General features: G+C 60.3%; 2 protein-coding genes across 2 annotated transcripts; one reads left to right on the top strand and one right to left on the bottom strand.

The window, feature by feature from the left end:
• Window positions 1–1420: 1420 nt before the first annotated feature.
• On the top strand, window positions 1421–11785 carry DGCR8 (DGCR8 microprocessor complex subunit; the record flags this gene model as incomplete). Its single annotated transcript, XM_038762308.1, is given in 14 exon segments — window positions 1421–1554; window positions 1556–2000; window positions 2177–2336; window positions 3109–3251; window positions 3344–3647; window positions 4878–5075; window positions 7543–7644; window positions 8418–8516; window positions 8778–8860; window positions 9165–9265; window positions 9911–10017; window positions 10150–10277; window positions 10418–10531; window positions 10775–11785. Coding segments are annotated over 14 exon segments (2202 nt in total), but the record flags the coding sequence as incomplete, so codon positions are not given.
• A 347-nt stretch (window positions 11786–12132) lies between these two features.
• Window positions 12133–18737, bottom strand: TRMT2A (tRNA methyltransferase 2 homolog A). The gene is made up of 12 exons (XM_038763230.1): window positions 18653–18737; window positions 15975–16553; window positions 15606–15708; window positions 14957–15138; window positions 14721–14835; window positions 14349–14464; window positions 14122–14236; window positions 13762–13884; window positions 13383–13458; window positions 12844–12960; window positions 12607–12703; window positions 12133–12478 (listed from the first exon to the last, which is right to left on the bottom strand). The coding sequence occupies exons 2-12, from the start codon at window positions 16538–16540 to the stop codon at window positions 12286–12288; spliced, it is 1803 nt and encodes a 600-aa protein (XP_038619158.1). The 5' UTR covers window positions 16541–16553; window positions 18653–18737; the 3' UTR covers window positions 12133–12285.
• Window positions 18738–23630: the final 4893 nt, after the last annotated feature.

Here is a 23630-nt window from a genome sequence, read left to right as displayed (position 1 = left end):
CAAGTTGGCAACATACAGAGATAGTCCCTAACCAACAGCGGGCTCACAGGCTAGAAGGGGGAGACAGACAACAAAACTCCTCCAGGAAGGCTGTTGTTTTGTAGTCTGTTGCTGTTACAGTCTGCTAGCTGTAATTTCCTTTAATGTATGTTTCCCCTGCTGGATTATAAGCACCTTAAGGGCAGGGATCAATCATGGCTCCTTACGGTATTGTATTTTCCTAAGCGTGCGGTCCAGTGCTCTGCATATACTAGGCTGGGGGGCTGGGGGGTCTTTGGGGGCAGGGATCGTTTCTTCCGATTCTGTTGAATTTTGCTCTCCCAAGCGCTTAGCCCAGACTGTAAGCCTGCCATGGGCAGGAATTGTGTCTACCAACTTTGTTGTATCGTACTCTCCCAAGTGCTTAGTACAGTGCTCTGCACACAGTAAGTGCTCAATAAATACCAATGATTCGATTGATTGCTGTGCACGGAATAGACCGCAAGCTCCTTGCGGGTTGGGGTCACGCCTTCCAACTCTGTTGTTTCGTACACTTTCCGTCACGTAGTCCAGTGCTCTGCACCCAGTGAGCGCTCGATACCACTGATGGATCGTTTTTTGGGGAGGCGGCCAACGAGAGCATTGGTCTAGGGGCGACCAGTTCCCCCAAATGAAGCCGTCAGGGAGGGTGGGCGTTCCGGTCGGACTGGCCTCAGATCCCCCGGTGAGCCTCTCCGACTCGATCGCGGGCTGCGGGAAGGGCCGGGATGCCCCTCGGGCGCGCTGAGCAGCAGGTTCTGGGACCCGGAAACGTATCCGAGCTGAGCGTCCACGGGGCTCATCGGCCTGGGGGGGACCGGGGCTCCGGAAGCCGCGGCGCAACTGGTGAGCGTGCCAGCCCGAAGCGGTGAGCGCCGCCAGCGCGGGCCTCGACGTCGGCGGTCCGGTCCGCGCTCCCGACCCCGCCGGCCGGGGGGTAGGGTCTCAGCCGCGTGACCCGGCTTCCAACGTTTCTCCGCAGGCAAAAAGAGGAAGAAGAAAAAGCATCTGTCCTCTCTGGGTAAAGATGCCCCTTCGCGGTGGCGGCAGCATCTCCTCCTCCTCCTCCTCCTCCTCCTTCCTCGCCGCCCTTTAAGCTGAGTGCGTTGTGATTTCCAATAATTGAGACAGTGATTCTGACAGCTGTCTGCATTAATGAAAAGAACAATGTGGTCAGCTTGACTGAGTCGGTCGTCGGGGTCGCCCAGTGACCCGCCCGCGCTCGCCGGACGGACCGCGGGGGTGGGCCGGCCATGCGGCCGTAGGTCGAGGGCCGGGGTCTCACAGCGTCGGCGGGGTCTCGGAGCAGCGGAGCGGAGCGCTGGCCGCCCGCGGGATGGAGGAGGGTGAGGGCGGCCCCCCCGCCCCGCCGGAGCCCGCGGGGGACCCGGCGGCGGAACCCCCGCCCCCGCCCCCGTCCCCACCCCCACCCAGCACGCAGCCTCCACCACCTCCCCTGCAAACGTCCAGTGACGCAGAGGTAATGGACGTTGGCTCTGGCGGTGCTGGACAGTCGGACCCCCCCGCCGGGCCCCCGCCCGGCCGGGCCTCTCCCCCGAGCCGCCGCCGCCCCCGCCCCCCCCGCGGACCCGAGCCCCCGGACGGGCCGGCACGCCCCCGCCGCTCCCAGATTCGCCCCCGACCCGAAGGCGCTCAAGGACGTCAAGATTAGCGTCAGCTTTACCGAAAGTTGCAAAAGCAAGGACAGGACGGTCCTGTACACGGGCCCCGAGCGGGGGGCCGAGGCCGGGGGGCCCGCCGGGGGGGACGGGGGCGGGCCGGGGGCCGGGGGGCACGGGGCCGCCCCCAAGGAGGAGGAAGCAGAGGCGGATCAGGAGAAGAGAGTGGAGTACGCGGTTCTGGATGAACTGGAAGACTTCACCGACAACTTGGAAGCGGACGAAGAAGGAGGAGGGTTCGCGTCTAAGACGATCGTGCAGAGGGACAAGGGGGACGAGGACGCCTTGAACTTCTCCTACGAGGTGGGTGTGTCGGAGAGCCCCCACCGCGGCCGAGGGCCCGCGGGTCGTTGCTCTCCTCTCGTCGCCCCGCGGTCGGGTGCGGGCTCCCCGCGGCGTTTTTTTTCCGGCAGACCGGGGAATAGGATTTCCGGTGTCGTCTAAGCGGGAGCGTTGGTGCCTGACGGTGTGTTTGGCAGGAGGATTTCGACAACGACGTGGATGCCCTACTGGAGGAGGGGCTCCAGGCCCCTAAGAAGCGGCGGTTGGAGGAGAAGTTCGGCGGGGAAAGCGACCACGGGTCCGACGGGGAGACCAGCGTCCAGCCCATGATGACCAAGATCAAAACCGTCCTGAAAAGTATGTGGCTCTCGCCCGACCTGGTGCGGGAGGGGGACGTGAGACGCCCGGGCTGAGTCGGGACGGCCGGACCGGCCGTGGGCCCTTCTGGGGCGGTGAGGGCTCTGAAGGCGGGAGGACGGGTGGATATGCGGATGGTTTGGTCACTGCCTCAGAGAAGTGGTGGCTTCGGACGAGCACTGAGAGTCTTCCCGCGCACAGCGTTGGCAGCGAGAGCCGGGAGGGTGAGCTGCCGTTAGCGCCAGGACCGCTGGTGCTCCTGACGGAGGCTGTGGGGGACCCCGCTTTGTTTGGGGTGACGGAGTGCGAGATACGGGGCCCCATCTCCTTGGGGCAGGTGCAGGCATTAGGCTGTTTGGGCCCCCGCACCCCGGGGAGCGTGTGGTCGGCTGGGATAGTAATAATAATAACAATGGCATTTGTTAAGCACTTACTGTGCACGAAGCACTGTTCTAAATGCTGGCGGGGCTACACGGTGATCAGTTGTCCCACGTGGGGCTCACGGTCTTAATCCCCATTTTACAGATGAGGTAACTGAGGCTCAGAGAAGTTAAGTGACTGGCCCAAGGTCACACAGCAGACACGTGGCGGAGCAGGGATTAGAACCCACGACCCCTGACTTCCAACCCCGGGCTCTTTCCCCGGAGCCACGCTGCTTCTCGATGAAAGAGCTCTGGGGATGGGGCTCATCCAACACTCCGGGACGGGAGACTCTGTTAGACCGGAGAACCCTGCAGCCTGTCTCCTTCCCCTCCCCACCTCCCTTGTGCAGGTCGCGGCCGCCCCCCGACCGAACCGCTGCCCGACGGGTGGATCATGACGTTCCACAACTCCGGGATCCCCGTCTACCTGCACCGAGAGTCCAGGGTGGTCACCTGGTCCAGACCCTACTTCTTGGGAACCGGGAGCATCAGAGTAGGTGTCGGGGTCGGGGGGTGGACCGGGCGGGTGGGCGGCGGGCCGGAGCGGTGCGAGCCGCGTCCCTCTGTGCCGGTCCGTCTCGGCAGAAACACGACCCGCCGCTCAGCAGCATCCCGTGCCTCCACTACAAGAAGATGAAGGACAACGAGGAGCGGGAACAGAGCAACGACATCACCCCCAACGAGGAGGTGTCCCCCCTGAAGCCCGCCGACCGGCCCCGCGAGCCGGACTGCCGGGCCGAGGAGCCCGACTGCCGGGCGGAGGAGCCCGACTCCACGGCCGCCGACCCCGGCCCGCTCGACGAGCGAGACCCCGGGAGCGGGGAGGCGGCGCCGGGAGCCCTGGGCCAGGTCAAGGCCAAAGTGGAAGTGTGTAAAGACGAATCTGTCGGTCAGTTCCCGGGCGAGGGGGGCGGGAGCCAGCGAGCACCCCGCGGGTGGGCGAGGGTCACAGGCGGGAAATCACCCAGTCTGAGGGCAAGGGCTGGGTGGGCAGGGCCCAGTGGGGCCCCCCATGCTCACTAGAGGCTGAGTGGGCTGGGGGCTTTCGGGGAGAACTTAAGCGGCGGAAGGGCTGGACCCAGACTGACGCAGCATGTCTGCCCAGAGAGACTGGAGTCCGCAGGCCACCGCCCGGGGGTGGTCCCTCCCCGTGTCCCCGGAGACCCTTTCCCTCTGTGCCCCAGGAAAGCCCTCAGGTCGGGTCCATTTGGTCCTCTTCGCCCCGACTGGGCACTCCCCCAGTGAACGTGGCGGCTCTGGGGATCCCCGGGGCCGCCCCGCCCCACCGTCCCTCCGCAAGTTGGGCCCGAGTCTCATTCATTCATTCATTCAGTCGTATTTATTGAGTGCTTACTGTGTGCAGAGCACCGTACTAAACGCTTGGGAGGTACAAGTCGGCAACGTATAGAGACGGTCCCTACCTAACAGTGGGCTCACAGTCTAGAAGGGGGAGACAGACAACAAAACCAAACGTGGACAGGTGTCATCAGAACAAATAGAATTAAAGCCAAATGCACATCATTAACAAAATAGAATAGTAAATATGTACGAATAAAATGGAGTGGTAAAGCTGTAAAAAATATATATACAGGTGCTGTGGGGAGGGGAAGGAGGTAGGGCGGGGGGGATGGGGAGGAGGAGAGCAAAAGGCTCAGTCTGGGAAGGCCGCCTGGAGGAGGTGAGCTCTCAGGGCTCTGAAGGGAGGAAGAGAACTAGCTTGGCGGATGTGCGGAGGGAGGGCATTCCAGGCCCGGGGGAGGACGTGGGCCGGGGGTCGATGGTGGGATGGGCGAGAACGAGGTATGGTGAGGAGTTTAGCGGCAGAGGAGCGGAGGGTACGGGCTGGGCTAGAGGACAGAAGGGAGATGAGGTAGGATGGAGAGCCTTGAAGCCGAGAGTGAGGCCTGCTCAGGCTGGGCAGGTGGTCCTACAGGAGCAGGAGCGGCTCCGGCTCGGGTCCGAGCTGTTGTGGCCTCCCGGTAGAGGAGTCTTACGTGCCCCGACCGCCAGCTTCTCTCTCAGACCTCCCCACTGCCCCTCACCCGGCTCCCACGCGACGCCGGTCTTGTCTGAGGTTGCCGTCCCCTCCCTTCTCCCCCACCCCCACGGCCTCTCGTAGACCTGGAGGATTTCCGCAGCTACCTGGAGAAGCGCTTTGACTTCGAGCAGGTGACGGTGAAGAAGTTCCGGACCTGGGCGGAGAGGAGGCAGTTCAACCGGGAGATGAAGCGCAAGCAGGCCGAGTCGGAAAGGCCCATCCTGCCGGCCAACCAGAAGCTGATCACGCTGTCCGTGCAGGACGCCCCCACCAAGAAAGGTCAGGCTCGGCCCGGGGCCCGGCCGCGGGGGCGGGGATGTGGGGAGCGCCTCGGTCGGACCGCCCCTCCCCTGTCCCCCAACTCCCCCGGGTCCCTGCTGTCCCGATCCTCCCCGGGCCTCGAGGCGCCCTCGTGACTGAAGCAGTCGGCTGGGTCGCGGCCCGGATCCCTCCCCGTCTCTCCGGCGGACTGGGGCGACTTGGGCTGGGCTACGGGCCTGTTCCCACCCGGCTCACGTCGCGCCGTTATCGTAGTCAATGAAGGGTCCGGATGGCCGAGCGGTGAAAGGCTCCAGCCTTAAGGTCACTTCCTTCCCCGAAGTGGGACGTTCCGTTCTCCGTACAGAGGCGTGGGTTCAAATCCCGTTTCGGTCACAACGATTTTGGAGAAGCGGCGTGGCGTGGTGAATAGAGCGAGGAAAGCTCTGGGTTCTAATCCTGGCTCCTTCACTTCAATCAGTCGTATTTATTGAGCGCTTACTGTGTGCAGAGCATTGTACTAAGCGCTTGGGAAGTACAAGTTGGCAACATATATAGTCCCTACCCAACAGTGGGCTCACAGTCTAAAAGACGTCACTTGTCTGTTCTGTGAACTTGGGCAAGTCACTTAACGTCTCTGTGCCTCTGTTACCTCATTTGCAAATAGGATTAAGACCGTGAGTCCCAAGGGAGACAGGACCATGTCCAACCTAATTATCTTGGATCTACCCCATGTTTAGTGCAGTTCTTGGCACACAGTAAGCGCTTGATAAATACCGTAATTATTGTTATTGGGTGCTTATCGTGTGCAGAGCACTGTGCTAAGCATTTGGGCGAGGACAATTCCGTTGGGTGGGTAGGTTCGATCACTGCCTTTGAGGACCCTCCACTCGAGAGGGGGAGGGAGACGTTGAAATCAATCAGGCGGGGGAAGCGACAAGTGTAAGGATGTGGGGTGAAGAGCAGAGTGCTTATGGGGTTCAGATGCGATTGTGCCGGTGATACAGAAATTAGGGTTTAGAGGGTAGGGAAGTGAGGGCCTAGTAGAGGAAGGCCTCTTTGCGGCTATGTGGTTTTAGTAGGGCTTGGAGGTGGGGGAGAGTGGTGGTCTCTTATATATTGAAGGGGGAGGGAATTCCAGGCCAGAGGGAAGTCACCGGGGAAAAGGGGTCGGCGGCGAAAAAGACGCTCAATTGTATTTCTTGAGTGATTACCGAGCGCAGAGAACTGTATCAAGCACTTGGGATGGTTTGGTGTAGCAGAATCGGAAGACAGCATCGAGATGCTGTGAGCGGGTTGGCGTTTGAGGAGCAGAGTGTGTGGAGGGACGACGACGGGAGGTTTTTTAAGGGGTGGTGAGACGCGGACCCAACGGTGTTTGAGAAAGATGAGCCGGGTGGCAGAGTCGAGTAAAGATTGGGAAGAGACAAGAGGCCGGGAGATGAAGTAGTTGAGGAAGGGTGTGATGAGGACTTCAAACGGTGTGGTAACCGTTTGGATAAAGGAAAGAGCAGATTCTAGAGATGTTGCGGAGGAGGAACCGACGGGATTCGGTGACTGGCTGGGTATGCGGGTTGACGGACGAGTCGGATAATGCTTGTGAGAAGGGGAGGGTGGCGGTGCAGTCTACAGTGGTTGGAAAGTCAGTCGGAGGATATGCTTTGGGTGGTAAGATGAGTTGTGTTGAGGCCGTGTTAAATTTGAGGTGTTGGGACTTCTCTGTAGAGATGTCCTGAAGGTGGGAGGAGATGCAAGACTGAAGGAGAGATCGGGGTTGGAGAGGGAGATGTGGGCATCTTCCAGATAGACGTGGTAATGGAACCCATCAGAGCAAATAAGTTCTCCCAGGGGGTGGGTGTAGTTGGAGAATAGGAGGGGGCCCAGAACTGAGCCGTAAAGCACCATCGCAGAGAGGAAGTGGGAAAGAGATTGAGAAGGAGTGACCAGAGAAGTAAGAGGAGAACTTGGAGCGGGCGGTGTTGGTATAATGTTTCCAGGAAAGGGGGGTGGTCCACCGGGTCAAAGGCAGATGGGAAGTCAAGGAGAATGAAGGGAGTAGAGGACGTTGGATATGACAAGGAGATCACGGGTAACCTTAGAGGGGGTCATTTCTGTGGAGTGGAGAGGGCAGAAGCCACATGGTAGAGGGTCACGGAGAGTATCGGTAGCAGCTGGAGTTGGCAACTCGCTCAAGGAGTGTGGAGATTAATGGTAGGAGGGAGACGGGGGCGGTCGTTCTCCCCTATCACCCCGTGACAGAGCGGGTCCCCGGGCGGGGGCAGAGCGGGGCAGCAGACCCCATGTCAGTGGCCTGGGTGAGCCCCGGGGCGCAGCAGGCCTAGGCAGACTTCGGGTGGGAGCGGGCATGGGTCCTGATTCTGGGCGGGCACCGGGGCAGAGCAGGCTGGGACAGGCCCCGGCGGGGAGCGGGCGCGGGCCCCTGAGGGATATGTGTTTCCCCATGGCCGCCTCTATCGTGTCTCCCCAGAGTTTGTCATCAACCCAAACGGGAAGTCTGAAGTTTGCATTCTGCATGAGTACATGCAGCGAGTCCTAAAGGTTCGCCCTGTTTACAATTTCTTTGAATGTGGTAAGTCCGGGAATTCTCTCGTCGGGACTCTCCTGCGCGCACACAGGCTTAGCGGGCGCCCTGGTCCGGCCGGCGGGCGGGGAGGTGGGATCCCCCAGTCTGCCCAGCCGTCTGTCCCGGGCTGTGTGGCATCTCTCTGACCAGTAGAACGGGGCTGCGTGGTGGTGGGGTACTCGGGTCTGTCTCACCAGTTGTCCCGGGCCGCGAGGAGGTGGCATCTTAGTTTCACTTGAAATTTGCTTTTGGGAGGCGAGGCCGGTCACTTGAGTTCTGGGCCGGTCCCGGACGGCACCACTGCTCCGGCCCTGGGTTTCACGCGTTAATCCTCAGTATCCCACTGCCTGGGAATGAGTTGGGATCACAGACCCCACTTGGCCTTCCTGATTCCCAGGCCAGCCGGGGCTCTTTTCCCAGAGTGGAAGGGCTGGGAGGGCGGAGAGAGATGCACCCCCGGGGACCGGTGGAGTCTCGGGGAGGGCCGGACCCGAGGGATGACAGGTTGGGACGAGGTGGATGGAGCAGCGGGTGCCCACCAAGCAGAGGCGAAGGAGCAGACAGCAGGCAGGGGCCGAAGGCTGGGGGGGTGGGTGGCAGGACTGACTGCCCCCGATCCCTCTGCTGTTGGGTGCAGATGGCAGCGTGGGGCTCGGGGGGCTGCGTGTCCCGGGGACATCCCCGCTAAGAGGCCAGGCCGTTGAGGAATGGGGAGGGAGGGGCCTGCAGGTCGAACCCCCGTGGCTCGCCCGCTCACGCTCGGTCTCTCCCGTGGCCAGAGAACCCAAGTGAGCCCTTTGGCGCCTCAGTCATCATCGACGGCGTCACGTACGGCGCGGGGACTGCCAGCAGCAAAAAGCTGGCCAAGAATAAAGCCGGTAAGTGGTCGGAGCCCGCCGAGCGGAGGCGGGGGGTCACACGCGAGCCCCATTTCCTCAGCCACGGGGGCAGGCGGGCTCACCCGCCCACGATGTACTGCACCGCTTCTCCGGGGAAGGGGAGGGGGCTGAGGACTCGGACTGTGCCTTCCCGTGGACCCCGCGGGGGCAGGGGGATGCCCCGGAGAGAGCCCAGGAGGAGGGCAGGGAGGGGGACATGGAGGCGACCGGGGGTGCTGTACCGCTGCCTCTGTGCCGCAGCACGCGCCACCCTGGAGATTCTCATCCCCGACTTCGTCAAGCAGACCTCTGAGGAAAAGCCCAAAGACAGCGAAGAGCTGGAGGTGAGAGGCTGGGGCAGCGGCGCGGCCTCGAAGCGCGCCGACCGACCGTGCCCGGCTCCGGGCCGAGCGTGGAGCGGACGTGGCAGCGAGGGGCACGAGGACTGTCTCAGCGGCGGGGGCCGGGCCACAGCTCTATGTGCCGAATGCCCAAGGGGAGGCCGAGTGGCGTGGCGGGTCCGGGAGGGCCTGCTTCCGCTCCGCCCCGGGAGACGGAGGTAGAAACATTGACGAGTCGGGGTTCAGTCGCCCCGCAAGTGGAGTATGGGGTCCTGATTGCATCGCGCCGCTCTCCTTTCCCCCGCAGTATTTCAACCACATCAGTATTGAGGACTCGCGGGTGTATGAGCTGACCAGCAAGGCTGGGCTGTTGTCTCCGTACCAGATTCTCCATGAGTGCCTTAAACGGTGAGCATCGGGACGCCGCTTTCTGCCCATCCCTTCGCGCCTTGGGGGGGCGGGGGGCACGGCCGGCCCCGCGGCCGGACCGCGGTTGCTCTCGGCCCGGGCCGCCGACCGCACCCGAGACAGTCCCATCGGGGCCGCTTCAGCCCGGAACGGCGGCTGCGGTTTCTGGCCCGGCTGCTCTTGGGAGTCCGGCCCCGTCCTCCGGCCAGATTCCCTCTGTCTTCTCGTGAGCGCGACAGAGATGAGAAGGGGGCAAGCTGGGATGAAGCGTGTCGGCCAGTGCCCGCTGTGCTCTGGGCACTGGACTGGGCGCTTGGGGGAGAGTAAGGAAGAAGCAACAGGAAGCCGGTGGGCAGGGAGGGGAGGCGGCAGCTGGCTGCTACTCAACTCCGAGCAGCGGAGCCCGTGGGAGTCCGGGAACCCTGGTGGGGAGAGGGGTTGGCGGTTTGGGGGTCTGGAGGATTGTGGCGGAAGGTGGAGGCTCTGTGCTGGAGACGGACCACTCCCGGGCCCTGGAGGCGGCACCGCAGCTGGCCGGAGTCCGGCCTCCGGCGTTTCCCCCGACCTGCCGCGAGCGATGCCCGGGGTCCAGGGAGGGGATCTCCCTGGGCTCCCAGAGATGGCTGACCTCGGCCCGTCTCCCAGAAACCACGGAATGGGAGACACCTCCATCAAGTTCGAAGTGATCCCCGGGAAAAACCAGAAGAGCGAATACGTCATGACGTGCGGCAAACACTCGGTCCGCGGCTGGTGTGAGTCTGCCCCCTCCCCACCCGGACCTCGGCGTCCTTCCGCGGGAGGTTCCTGGGCCCCGGGGGCCGGTCCTGGCCGGGGGGGCGGACCCGTGCGGCCCCGGGGGCTGACCGCAATCCACGGCTTGGCAGGTAAGAATAAAAGAGTGGGGAAGCAGCTGGCCTCCCAGAAGATCCTGCAGCTCCTGCACCCGCACGTGAAGAACTGGGGCTCGCTGCTGCGCATGTACGGCCGTGAGAACAGCAAGATGGTCAAGCAGGTAACAGCGGGCTGGGGGAGCCGGGGCCCGGGCCACAACGGAGAGAAGCCCCCCGTCCCTGGCAGGGGCAGGGCATCTCCGGTCATCCTCGAACCCCCTCCGCGGGGGGAAGTAACACGGCGGCCCGTGTCGTTGGCCAGGAGACGGCCGACAAGAGCGTGATCGAACTGCAGCAGTACGCCAAAAAGAACAAGCCGAACCTCCACATCCTGAATAAGCTCCAGGAAGAGATGAAGAAGCTGGCAGAAGAGAGGGTGAGTGCGGGGGGCTCCCCTCTTCCCACCCACACCCACACACACCCCCCTTTTAAGGAGCAAGCCCTTCCGCCCGGCTGCCATCCGTGCCCCCGGGGCGGCTGGGCGCGGCCACATCCCAGCAGCCCAGCGCGAGCCTCCCGGCCCCTGGTTTGCCCGAAGCGGTGCCCGGTCACGGGTGCGGCCCGGGAGCCGGGCTGGGTGCCGTGAAGACAGTGCGGGCCTTTCTGTCCGTCCGCCCAGGAGGAGACCCGCAAGAAGCCCAAGATGAGCGTCGTGGAGTCAGCCCAGCCGGGCAGCGAGCCCCTGTGCACCGTGGACGTGTGAGCGGGGCCGTCGGCCGGCCCCGCTCCGGCCCTCCCCGGACCCCTCCTTATCCCGGAGCTCCAGCCGCCGCTCGGGCCGAGGCGCGGGGAAGGCTGCTCCGGGGCTAGCGCCTTCCCCTCCCCCCGGCGACCACCGCCCATGGCAGTGACCGTTCAGGCACAGGCGGAGACGCAGGTCCGTAGAGTCGGGGCCCGGGGGGGTGGCCGCGGCGGCGACTAAACTCTGGGGCACTCGCGGGCCTCCGCCGTCCGGCCTGTCCCTTAGCCGGAGACCCCAAAGCCGCGGCCGGCCCGCTGAGCCGGACCGCAGACGGCGCTCCCCCAAATGAGCTCGGGGCCGGGGTGGGGGCGGCGCCTCAGGCCTCGGGGACCCGGGCTTGGGCCGTTGCTTGGACCTGCCTCAACCCAAGCCTTAAAGCGGGGACAAAATAGAATATTTAAAGGATTGCTGCTCCTATCTCCCCTTCACTTTGGGCGGGGGTCACCTTCCACGGGTTTGCCGCCGGAGCAGTGTCCCGGGGCGGTCACTGTCTGCGCGCTCGCCGTTCTTAAATAAGCCACGCTGCTTGGGCTGAGGGCAGAGAGGCTGTCACTCTAATGATAAGATCCTGTCTGTTAGTCAATAGGAGGTATTGCGTGCGGAGCACTGTACTGAGCGCTTGAGAAAGTTCAGTACAACCGGCGGTAGGTGCAGTCCTTACTTAGAACTAAGCGCTTACTATGGGCCGAGTACCTGGACTGAGCCCCCTCTCCCTGCCGGTCGGTCTGGCTGCCCCCAGGCAGGCCCGGGCTCAACGGACCCAGTGCCCTGGTTCTCATCTTTATCCGACCGCTTCCCCTCCCCTCCCGACACGCGCGTGCCCGGGCGCGCACGGGCCCGTGGGGCCGGGGGAGGCGTGTGCACTTGGATGCCCCCCCCCCACCCCCCCCCGAGACGATTAGTTTTAAGCAATAAAATTTGATATCACACAAGCACGACGCCTCTGCCGAACTCAGTGGGCATCTGTTGCCACGCCAGGGGGTTGGGAGGTGGGTCTGTGCCATCTTAAGCTGGGCAGCCTAGGGCAGGCAGCTTCCCCCTGCGATGCCTACTCATCGCTCCCGGCACATGGCTCTGCCCTCCGTGTTCCCTGTCCTGCCACCTCCTTCGGGGGCTTGTGTGGAGTGCGTTGGCCCCAGGGCCCGGGGAATTGTTTAGGGAGGTTTTTTTCTCTCGTGCAGTGGACAGGCGGGCCCCCCCCCTTTGAAGGATGGGAACATCCGCGTGCTCTCGGGATCCAAGCAGGTTTATTGCAGGCTCCGCCTTGGGTCAGTCCAAGAGCAAGTTGCGGGGAGGGGTGACTCGGGGGCACCAGTCTGTCCGCTCGGCCCCGCGCCCTCCCGCCGGCGACCCGGCTGTCCGCGGCGAGCGTCCGGTCCGATCGGGAATCAGGAGGAGGCAGGGGGCGGGGGCGTGGCCGGAGATTCTGGAGGTGGGGCCTGGTCCCTGGGGTCCAGGCCCCCCCTCTCAAACAGGATGACCATCTCGCAGTGCGGGGTTTGTGGGAACAGGTCCACGGCCAAGGCGCGCACGGGCTGGAAGGGGGTCCCCCGCATGCGGTTGGACGGGGGCCGGCACAGGCTGCGGAGACACGGGTGGGAGCCGTTAGCCAGCGCCCCGTCACCCCCCGGAACCACCCTCAGCCCCCTCCGGCCAGCAGCCCGGCCCCTGGGCCTAGTCGGGCGGGCGCCACCCCCGCCTGGACTCACTCGACAAAGTTGGTCATGGCAGCGCGTGGGTTGCAAGAGATGTACAGAAGTTTCTTGAGGTACTCGGCCCGGCGCAGGGCCACGATCACCCTGGAATCTGAGGCGGGACAACGGCTGAAAATCAGGTTGCCGCCCACCTGCCCGTCCTATCCTCCCCTCTCCCAGGGGGGCGGGGGTGGGTGGGGTGTGCGTCGCATGGGTGGACCCTAGCCTCCCGTCCACGTCGGGGGCACTCACGCAGTCCGGCTCGGGGCGGGTCCACGATAGCCGTCAGCTTCTGGCCGGCCAGGGAGCCCATCAGCGAGGGGAGCAGGTCCTCGGCCTTTCCGCAGTGGAACTGGACGTTGTGCAGCTCTACAGACGGACGGGTGGGCGGACGGTCAGACGGGGCCCGGGGTCGCCGGCCCACCCTTACGTTATCCTGGGAGTGGCCCGTCCCCACCGTGCTCCTCTAGTCAACTGGGAGGTGGTCCATCCTCAGAGCCGAGGGACAGGGGACTCCGCGACCCTGTGAACCTCGGGCTGGGAGGCGGACCCCTGGGTTTTAATCTGGCCTCTGCCACCTGCCTTGCGTAAATCAACTAACTGCTCGGGGCCTTGAGTTTCCTCGTCGGTAAAATGGGGATTTTATGTTTTCTCCTATTTGAACCGCGACTATCTTCCCCAGCGCTTAGTCTAGTCCGGTACGTAAAGCACCGCGCAGGCCGCAAGTGCTTTAACGAATGCCACGGTGCCGATGGTGAGGACGCTTATCGTCGTTACTGATTAGGACCCACCGTTAAGTCGGGCGTTGGTCTGGGCGTCCTCCACAGCCTCCTGGCACATCTCGATGCCCACCACCTTTTTGGCTGTCTGGGAGGGGACAGACAGAGAGATCCGGTTGGGAGACGGTGCCTCCCGCCGCTGCGGGCCCCCGGTCTGGTAGCTGGGAGGTCCCGGTTGGAGTCCAGGCTTTGCCTCCGGCCTGTCGCTGTGGAGACTCGAGCCGGTCACTCGATCGCTCGGGGCCTTTTGGCCTTTATGGTGGGGGCGGCGGGCGAGCCTTCAGGCGTCCACCGACGCCTGCGGGGACTCCTGTCCCCGAGCCGAGCCAGGGCGCACGTGTGCCCACGCACACGGATGCAGAACGTGCGGTTCTGGGGCCCAGGGGCTGACCTGAGCCAGGGTGAGGCTGATGGTGCCGGTCCCGCAGCAGACGTCCAGTACGGTCCCGTCGCCGTCCAGCTGGGCCCAGTCCCGGATGGCCGTGTACAGAACCTCTGTGGCCGCCGTGTTGACCTGAGGGTGCGGTGCCGCTCTTGCTGCCTCGCCCCCGGGGTCTGGGGACCCCCCCCCACCAGCCGGTCCCCGCCGCCCTCCTCTCCCATCGCCGCAGAGACGGTGGTGGGGCAGGGGAGTGGGTGAGGGGGGCTGGGAGGAGGGAGAAGGCACACGGCCGATGTCCGGGTGGACCTGGTGAGGGTGACCGAGTCTAAGCCCCTTTAAATGTCCTGGGGCCGGGGCCCCCCTCCTCACCTGAAAGAAGGCATTGGGGGAGATGCGGAACTTGAGGCCCAGCAGCTGTTCGTGGATGTGCCTCTGGCCGGCCAGGTGCTCCAGCGCCTGCTGCTCTTCGCCGTTTGGGGACTTCCTGGAGGAGGCGGGGAAGGGTCTGTGCCCGGCTCGCCCGCCGGGACGGAGCCGTGGTGGTGACGGGCTGCGGGACGGACGGGGGAGCCTCGTGTCCCCCCCCGGGGCCTGACCTGTGTCTCTCCTCCACGAAGTAGAGCGAGGTGACGGCGCTGGCCCGGCCCGCCCCCTCCATGAAGTAGTGGCTCAGCGAGGCCTTCAGCTCTGCCGTGTCTTCACTAGTCAATTTCTGCCGAGGCCAAGAAGAGATCAGTCCCGGCCCGCTGCGGCCTCGGGGGGAAGCCACGGTCCTCGGCCCCGATGCCATCCCTCTCTGCTCTGGGCAGAGGGGCGTCGTGGGCAGCTCGCGGGCCGGGACTCAGAAGACGGAGGTTTTGAGGCCCAACCCGGCCCCCGGCCCGCTTCCCGGGTGGACACGGCGGCGGGATGCCCCACGGGCTCGAGGCCTCCCTCCCCCCGGACCTCACGCGCTCCTGGGGCGGCACCTGGGGGTTGAAGTAGACGATGGCCATGATGTCCCCGTCGGAGCCGGTGCGCACGGTCAGCTGCCTCCAGTGGCCCTCGTACGTCTCCGGGCTGTACGCCGAGTACGGACTGGCCCTGTGGACCCCGGGAGGCTGGCTGCAGACGGGACCCCCCCTCCCCCCCCCCGCCCGAGGCCGGTCCAGCTCCCGTCCCCCGGCTCCCCGCGATCCCTCCGCCCCGGCCGGAGGCAGCTCACCGGATGAAGTCCTGGAAGGCCCTGACGACCCTCTTGGTGTCGGCGGAGATGTGGACGGCCTCGGAGGGCTCCACCACGGTGCACCCGCCCCCCTTGTACTTGCAGAGGCGGCAGCCCACGGTCTTCTCCTCTCCGTCGGGCCCGGGGCCCACCAGGAACTCACATTTGTTGCGATATCCCGTCTGCGGGCGCAGAGCCGCCCCAGCCCGCGTCAGCCGGGCGGGCCGGCCCCGCTCCCGCCCCATCGGGGCCACCCTCCAGGTCGGTGAGACACCCGGGGCCCCGCCTGCTGTGGGATTTCAGGCCAGTCGCTTAACCCCTCTGGGCCTCGGTGGACAACGGGACTCAGACCCCTGCTCTCCCTCCCTGTAAGGCAGGCTAGGAGCCCCGGGGCCCACCCCGGCAGAATCGCCTCATACTCCCGTTACTATTTAGGTGGCTCTCCTTTCTCACCGGCCTCCCGGAGCCTTTCCCCGACTCCAGCGGGCAGAGCCCTCCCGGTGCCCGAGACTATCACCCACATAACTCCCTCGATCGGTCAGGGGGATGGACGGCGGGCCTAGGCCGGGGCCGGCGCGGGGCCCCCGACCACAGCGGGGTCTTCCCCGGCGTGGCGCTCCGCCCCCGGCCCCCGCCGAGCCCCCCGTACCTGCAGCGGGGACGCCTTCACCTCCTCCAGCGGGCAGACGACTCTGTTATACTTCCGCACCAACGGCCAGGACAGGAGTGCGACGTTGGTTTTCCAGATCTCCCTGAGGGCCGGGGGGGGGGACGGGACACGGCCTCAGGGGTTGGCCCGGGAAGAGCCCTGGTAGGGACGGCCCCCTTCCGCCACCCCACTTCTCCCACCTCCGATCCCTGCGGACCTCACTCCCGCCGGGCCCCCGGGGGTGCCCCGAGTCAGCCGGCGGGCAGGAGGGGGGCCCGAGGACGGCGGCGACGGGAGGATGGGTCCCGAGAGAGGGCAGAGGGCCCGGCGCCCGCTCACCGCCTCCGTCGGGGCTGCGTCCCAGCCTACCTGCTGAGTTTCTGCAGGATCTGCTCGCACTCCTGCCTCTTGGTCGCCAGCTGGTCTTCGTAGGGCATCTCCCACAGCGGGGTCACGGCGCTGGCCATCTCCCGGCCCGGGGTCCCGGCCCCCTTCTGTCTGCCCTGCCGCTTCTTGACCAGGGGGTCGGCCTTGGGCTTGGCCAGCTGGACGCTCAGGCAGCGGCCCTTCCAGCGGGCCCCGTGTAGCACCTTCATGGCCCGGTCCCTCTCCTCTTCGCTCTTGAAGGTGACGAAGGCGAAGGTCTGCCTGCGGAACAGCTTGGTCTTGTGCGGGCTGAGGCCGTGCCTGGCCAGGAACCTCTTCATGTCGCCGAAGCCCACGTACTGGGGCAGGTTCTGGATTGACACTTTGAAGATCTCGGACGTGAACAGGTCCTCCTTGATGTACGCGTACTCGGAGCCTGCCGGGGCCTGCTGCCTTTCTCCTCCTCCTCCTCCTCCATCATCAGGCTGGGGGGCCTCGCCCTCCGGGGGAGGGGCCGCCCCGGCCTCAGGGGGAGAGAAGCAACTGTCCTCACCATCCTCCTCCTCCATCCTCTCCAGGGACCTGCCGGGTGAGACGTGAGACGTGAGGAAGAGAAGGCGTCCCCGCTGCAGGTACGGGGGGCTTGGCGGGGGCCGGGGGCGGAGCGCCACGCTGGGGAAGACCCCGTTGTGGTCGGGGGCCCCAGCCTAGGCCCGCCGTCCATCCCCCTGACCGATCGAGCGAGTTACACGGGGAGATGTGCCCGCTCCACGCCCTGTCTTTCCTCCTCACCTTCCACACTACTGGGTGGGCAACTACTGTGCAAAGCGTTGTGCTGCTAATCGGGATAAATGTAGGATTTTTTGAAGCACTAGGTGCCCAATTCTTAGCAGTGGCAGGGTCGGTGCAAGATATTCAGGTCGGATATAGTCCCCTTTTAGACTGTGAGCCCACTATTGGGTAGGGACTGTCTATATGTTGCCAACTTGTACTTCCCAAGTGCTTAGTACAGTGCTCTGCACACAGTAAGCGCTCAATAAATACGATTATTGATGATGATGATGATGATATAGTCCCTGTCCCTCATGGGTAGAAAAAGTATCAGATCCCCATTTTACAGATGAGGAAACTGAGGCCCAAAGCAGTTCAGTGACTTTCCCGTGGTGTTACATGGCGCAGCCAGGATTAGAGCTGTGGTCCTCCAACTCGAAGGCTGGACTGTTTTCTTTCTTCTTTTGGACGGTATTCGTGAAGTGCTTACTGTGCGCCAAACACTGTTCTAAGCGCTGGGGCCTTATTATGCAAACAGGGAGGTCCCGGATCCCTACTACGTTCATAGCCCTGTTTTAGGGTTCTTTGAGAATGCTAATTTGCTGCCTTTTTGGTTTTTTTAATTGGCATTTATTAAGGGCTTATTATGTGCAAAGCACTGTTGTAAGCACTGTTGGTGCGTCACGGGTGGAGGGGAGGGAGGGGTGTTTGGGGGGAAGTGATGGGCTCCCCGAAACCCTGCTTGGGCCCTGCAGGCCCCGGCGTGGAGAGGTGGGGGCGGATGCCCTGGGACAAATAATAATAATAATTATGGTACGTGTTACGCGCTTGCTGTGTGCCCGGCGCTGTACTAAGCGCTGCATACAAGCAGATGGGGGTTGGAGACAGTCCCTATCCCCCGTGGGGCTCACAAGCTCAATCCCCATTTTACACATGAGGGAACTGAGGTCCAGAGCAGTGAAATGACTTGCCCAAAGTCACACGGCAGACAAGGGCAGCGAGGCTCAGTGGAAAGAGCCCGGGCTCGTGAGTCAGAGGTCATGGGTTCTAATCCCTGCTCCGCCACTTGATAAATAATAACGATGGCATCTGTTAAGTGCTTACTATGTGCAAATCACTGTTCTTAGTGCTTGGGGGGATACAAGAACAGTGCTTTGCACATAGTAAGCGCTTAGTAAATGCCATCATTATAAGGTGATCAGGTTGTCCCACATGGGGCTCAGAGTCTTCATCCCCATTTTACAGATGAGGTAACTGAGGCCCAGAGAAGTTAAGTGGCTTGCCCAAGGTCACACAGCAGACAAGTGGCAGAGCAGGGATTCGAACCCTTGACCTTTGACCCCCAAGCCCGGGCCCTTTCCACTGACCCACGCTGCCACTTGTCAGTCGAGTGTCTTTGGGCGAGTCACTTCACTTATCTGGGCCTCAGTGACTTAATGGGATGAAGACTGTGAGCCCCACGTGGGCCAACGTTATCACCTTATAATGCCTTGTACTTCCCAAGCGCTTAGTACAGTGCTCTGCACACAACAGGCGCTCAATAAATATGACTGAATGAATGAATCCCCCCAGCGCTTAGAACAGTGATTTGCACTTATGTTTTAGAGAAGCATTGTGGCTCAGTGGGAAGAGTGCGGGCTGGGGAGTCAGGTCATGGGTCCGCCACTTTTTGGCTTGGTGACTTTGGGCAAGTCGCTTCTCTGTGCCTCAGTTCCCTCATCTGTGAAATGGGGATGAAGACTGTGAGCCCCCCGTGGGACAACCTCATCACCTTGTATCCCCCCCCCCAGCGCTTAGAACAGTGCTTTGCACATAGTAAGCGCTTAACACATGCCATCATCATCATCATTATTATTATTATTATTATTATAATAAAGGGGGGGGGGGGATTAGAACCCATGACCTCCCACCTTCCAGGCCCGGGTTCTCTCCGTTAGGCCACAGTGCTCCTCAGGGGGAGGGTGACGGGGGCACCGAGGTGGGCAATGCCTCCCACCCGGTAACGGCCGCGACTAAATGGGTGCCACGTGGGCGCCCCCCCCCCCCCGCCACCACCCGCGGGAGCGCGCGCGCGCGCGCCCGCAGCTCGCGCACGCTCACCTCTCCGCTCCCAGGCTCCGGCACCGGGGGGCGTGCGTGCGCGCCCCCGCGCTGCGTGCTTGCGTAAGCCGGGAGAGCCCGCGGCGTCACAGGGCGGTGACGTCACCACGCCCGCGGGACTGCGCATGCGTGAGGGCGGGAGGGGGGGGGGAATCAGGCACCTCCCTCCTCTCCCCGCCCCTTTCGCTGCCTTAAGGTCGTTTTCCATTCATTCATTCTTTCATTCAATCGTATTTATTGAGCGCTTACTGTGTAAGCCCTTCCTTCCTCTCCCCCTCCTCCCCCTCTCCATCCCCCCATCTTACCTCCCTCCCTTCCCCACAGCACCTGTATATATGTATATATGCTTGTACATTTTTTTTTAACTATTTATTTATTTAATTTATTTGTACACATCTATTCTATTTATTTTATTTTGTTAGTATGTTTAGTTTTGTTCTCTGTCTCCCCCTTTTAGACTGTGAGCCCACTGTTGGGTAGGGACTGTCTCTAGATGTTGCCAATTTGTACTTCCCAAGCGCTTAGTACAGTGCTCTGCACATAGTAAGCGCTCAATAAATACTATTGATGATGATGATGCAGAGCGCTGGGCTAAGCCCTTGGGAAGAACAAGGTGGCAACATAGAGAGACGGTTCCTACCCAACAATCATTCAATCGTATTTATTGAGCACTTACTGTGTGCAGAGCGCTGGGCTAAGCGCTTGGGAAGTACAAGTTGGCAACATAGACGGTTCCTACCCAACATTCATTCATTCAATCGTATTTATTGAGCACTTACTGTGTGCAGAGCGCTGTACTAAGCGCTTGGAAAGTACAAGTTGGCAACATAGGCGGTTCCTACCCAACAATCATTCAATCGTATTTATTGAGCGCTTACTGTGTGCAGAACACTGTACTAAGCGCTTGGGAAGAACAAGTTGGCAACATAGAGAGACGGTTCCTACCCAACATTCATTCATTCAGTCGTATGTATTGAGCGCTTACTGTGTGCAGAGCGCGGTACTAAGTGCTAGGGAAGTACAAGTTGGCAACATAGAGAGACGGTTCCTACCCAACAATCATTCAGTCGTATTTATTGAGCGCTTACTGTGTGCAGAGCACTGTACTAAGCACTTGGGAAGAACAAGTTGACAACATAGATGGTTCCTACCCAACATTCATTCATTCAATCGTATTTATTGAGCGCTTACTGTGTGCACAGCACTGTACTAAGCGCTTGGGAAGTACAAGTTGGCAACATATAGAGATGGTCCTTATCCAACAGTGGGCTTCTCCCAACCGGACCCAAGTGACATTGTGGGAAAAAGGAACTGGAACCCAAGTTACTCCTATTTATTTTACTTCTACATATTCACTATTCTGTTCATTTAGATTTGTTAATATGTTTTGTTTCGGTGTAATTCATTCATTCAATCGTATTTATTGAGCACTTACTGTGTGCAGAGCACTGTACTAAGCGCTTGGGAAGGTTACAAGGTGATCAGGTTGTCCCACGGGGGGCTCACAGTCTTAATCCCCATTTTCCAGATGAGGGAACTGAGGCACAGTCTTCTAGACTGTGAGCCCGCCTTCTAGACTGCGAGCCCGCTATTGGGTAGGGACCATCTGTATATGTTGCCAACTTGCACTTCCCAAGCGCTTAGTACAGTGCTCTGCACACAGTAAGCCCTCAATAAATACGATTGAATGAATGAATGAGCAGAGAAGTGAAGTGACTTGCTCAAAGTCACACAGCTGACAATTGGTGGAGCTGGGATTTGAACCCATGACCACTGACTCCAAATCCCGGGCTCTTTCCACTGAGCCATGCTGCTTCTCTATATGTCCCCCCTTTTGACTGTGAGCCCACTGTTGGGTAGGGACTGTCTCTATATGTTGCCAATTTGTACTTCCCAAGCGCTTAGTACAGTGCTCTGCACACAGTAAGCGCTCAATAAATACGATTGAATGAATGAACCCAAGTGGTCATGGGATCAAATCCCGACCCTACCTGGGTGACTTGGGGCAAATCACTTCACTTCTCTGGGCCTCAGTTCCCTCATCTGGAAAATGGGGATGAAGACTGTGAGCCCCACGTGGGACAATATCTGATCACCTTGTAACCTCCCCAGCGCTTAGAACAGTGCTTTGCGCATAGTAAGCACTTAACAAATACCAACATTATTACTGTTATCATTCTCCGGGCCTGTTATAATGAGAAGCAGCGTGGCTCAGTGGAAAGAGCGTGGGCTTTGGAGTCAGAGGTCGTGGGTTCCAATCCCAGCTCCAGCACTTGTCAGCTGGGTGACTTTGGGCAAGTCACTTCACTTCTCTGGGCCTCAGTTCCCTCATCTCGAAAATGGGGATGAAGACTGTGAGCCCCCGGTGGGACAACCTGATCGCCTTGTAACCTCCCCAGCCCTTAGAACAGTGCTTTGCACATAGTAAGCATTTAATCAATGCCGTTATTATTATTTTTATTATGTCACTTCACTTCTCTGTGCCTCAGTTCCCTCATCTGGAAAATGGGGATGAAGATTGTGAGCCCCCTGTGGGACAATCTTATCACCTTGCAACCACTCCAGTGCTTAGAACAGTGCTTTGCACATAGTAAGTGCTTAATAAATGCCATCATCATTATTATTATTATTATTATTAAGTCACTTCACTTCTCTGGGCCTCAGTGCCCTCATCTGGAAAATGGGGATGAAGACTGTGAGCCCCCCCGTGGGACAATCTGATCGCCTTGTATCCTCCCCAGCGCTTAGAACAGTGCTTTGCACATAGTAAGCGCTTAATAAATGCCATTATTATTATTATTATTATTATTCGGTTTCACCAAAATGCGCTTGTATTTCCCAAGCGCTTAGTACAGTTCTGTGCGCACAGGAAGCGCTCAATAATTACAATTGAATGAATGAATGAATGAATAAGCTAGCTCTCTTCCTCCCTTCAAAGGCCTACTGAAAGCTCACCTCCTCCAGGAAGCCTTCCCACACTGAGCCCCCTCCTTCCTCTCCCCCTCCTCCCCATCCCCCCCCGCCTTACCTCCTTCCCCTCCCCACAGCACCTGGTTATATGGATATATGTTTGTACGGATTTATTACTCTATTTTACTTGTACATATTTATTCTATTTATTTTATTTTGTTAATATGGTTTTTTTGTTGTCTGTCTCCCCCTTCTAGACTGTGAGCCCGCTGTTGTGTAGGGACCATCTCTCTATGTTGCCAATTTGGACTTCCCAAACGCTTAGTACACTGCTCTGCACACGGTAAGTGCTCAATAAATACAATAAATACAATTGAATGAATGAATGAATGAATCCCCCCGCCTCACCTCCTTCCCCTCCCCGCAGCACCTGTATATATGTATATATGTTTGTGCGGATTTATTACTCTATTTTTATTTTATTTGTGCATATTTATTATATTTATTTTATTTTGTTAATATGTTTTGTTTTGTTGTCTGTCTCCCCCTTCTAGACTGTGAGCCCGCTGTCGGGTAGGGACCGTCTCTCTATGTTGCCAACTTGGACTTCAATCAATCAATCAATCAATCAATCGTATTTATTGAGCGCTTACTATGTGCAGAGCACTGTACTAAGCGCTTGGAAAGTACAAATTGGCATCACATAGAGACAGTCCCTTCCCAAGCGCTTAGTACAGTGCTCTGCACACAGCATGCGCTCAATAAATACAATTGAATGAATGAATGAATCCCCCCGCCTTACCTCCTTCCCTTCCCCACAGCACCTGTATATATGTTTGTACATATTTATTACTCTATTTATTTTACCTGTGCATATCTATTCCGTTTATTTTATTTTGTTGGTATGTTTGGTTTTGTTCTCTGTCTCCCCCTTCTAGACTGTGAGCCCACTGTTGGGTAGGGACTGTCTCTAGATGTTGCCTACTTGTACTTCCCAAGCGCTTAGTACACTGCTCTGCACACAGTAAGCGCTCAATAAATACGACTGATTGATTGTACTTCCCAAGCGCTTAGTCCAGTGCCGTGCACACAGTCAGCGCTCAATCAATACGACTGAATGAACCAATCAGGTGAGCCCGCTGTTGGGTGGGGACCGTCTCTATCTGTTGCCAACTTGGACTTCCCAATCAATCAATCGTATTTATTGAGCGCTTACTGTGTGCAGAGCGCTGTACTAAGCGCTTGGGAAGTGCAAGTTGGCAGCATATAGAGACGGTCCCTTACCAAGTGCTTAGTACAGTGCTCTGCACACGGTAAGCGCTCTTATATATGTTTGTACATATTTATCACTCTATTTATTTTACTTGTACATATCTATTCTATTTATTTTGTTAGTATGTTTGGTTTTGTTGTCCGTCTCCCCCTTTTCGACTGTGAGCCCACTGTTGGGTAGGGACCGTCTCTAGATGTTGCCAACTTGTACTTCCCAAGCGCTTAGTACAGTGCTCTGCACAGAGTAAGCGCTCAATAAATACGATTGATGATGATGATTGAATGAATGGATGAATAGATACGATCGAATGAATGAATGAATGGATGGGGATGGGTGGATGAATGAAGAGTCACGTGGGGAGGGCGGACGTGGGGGCCGACGGGAAACGGGGGGAAGGAGCGGCCTCCGAAGGGGGGGCGGTGCGCGTGCGCCGAGGGGGGGGGCGGTGCGCGTGCGCCGGGGGGGGGGCGGTGCGCGTGCGCCGAGGGGGGAGGGGGCGCTTTGGGCGGGAAACGTGCGGGCGCGAGGCGGCGGCGGCGGCGGCGGCGGCGGAAGTGGAAGTGGTGTGGGGCGGTGGGGCCTGTTCGCCGCGGGCCGGCAGGCGG

This window comes from Tachyglossus aculeatus, chromosome 21, assembly GCF_015852505.1.
Source record: "Tachyglossus aculeatus isolate mTacAcu1 chromosome 21, mTacAcu1.pri, whole genome shotgun sequence".
Taxonomy (NCBI): Eukaryota; Metazoa; Chordata; class Mammalia; order Monotremata; family Tachyglossidae; genus Tachyglossus; species Tachyglossus aculeatus.
This window is presented reverse-complemented; position numbering and strand designations above follow the sequence as displayed.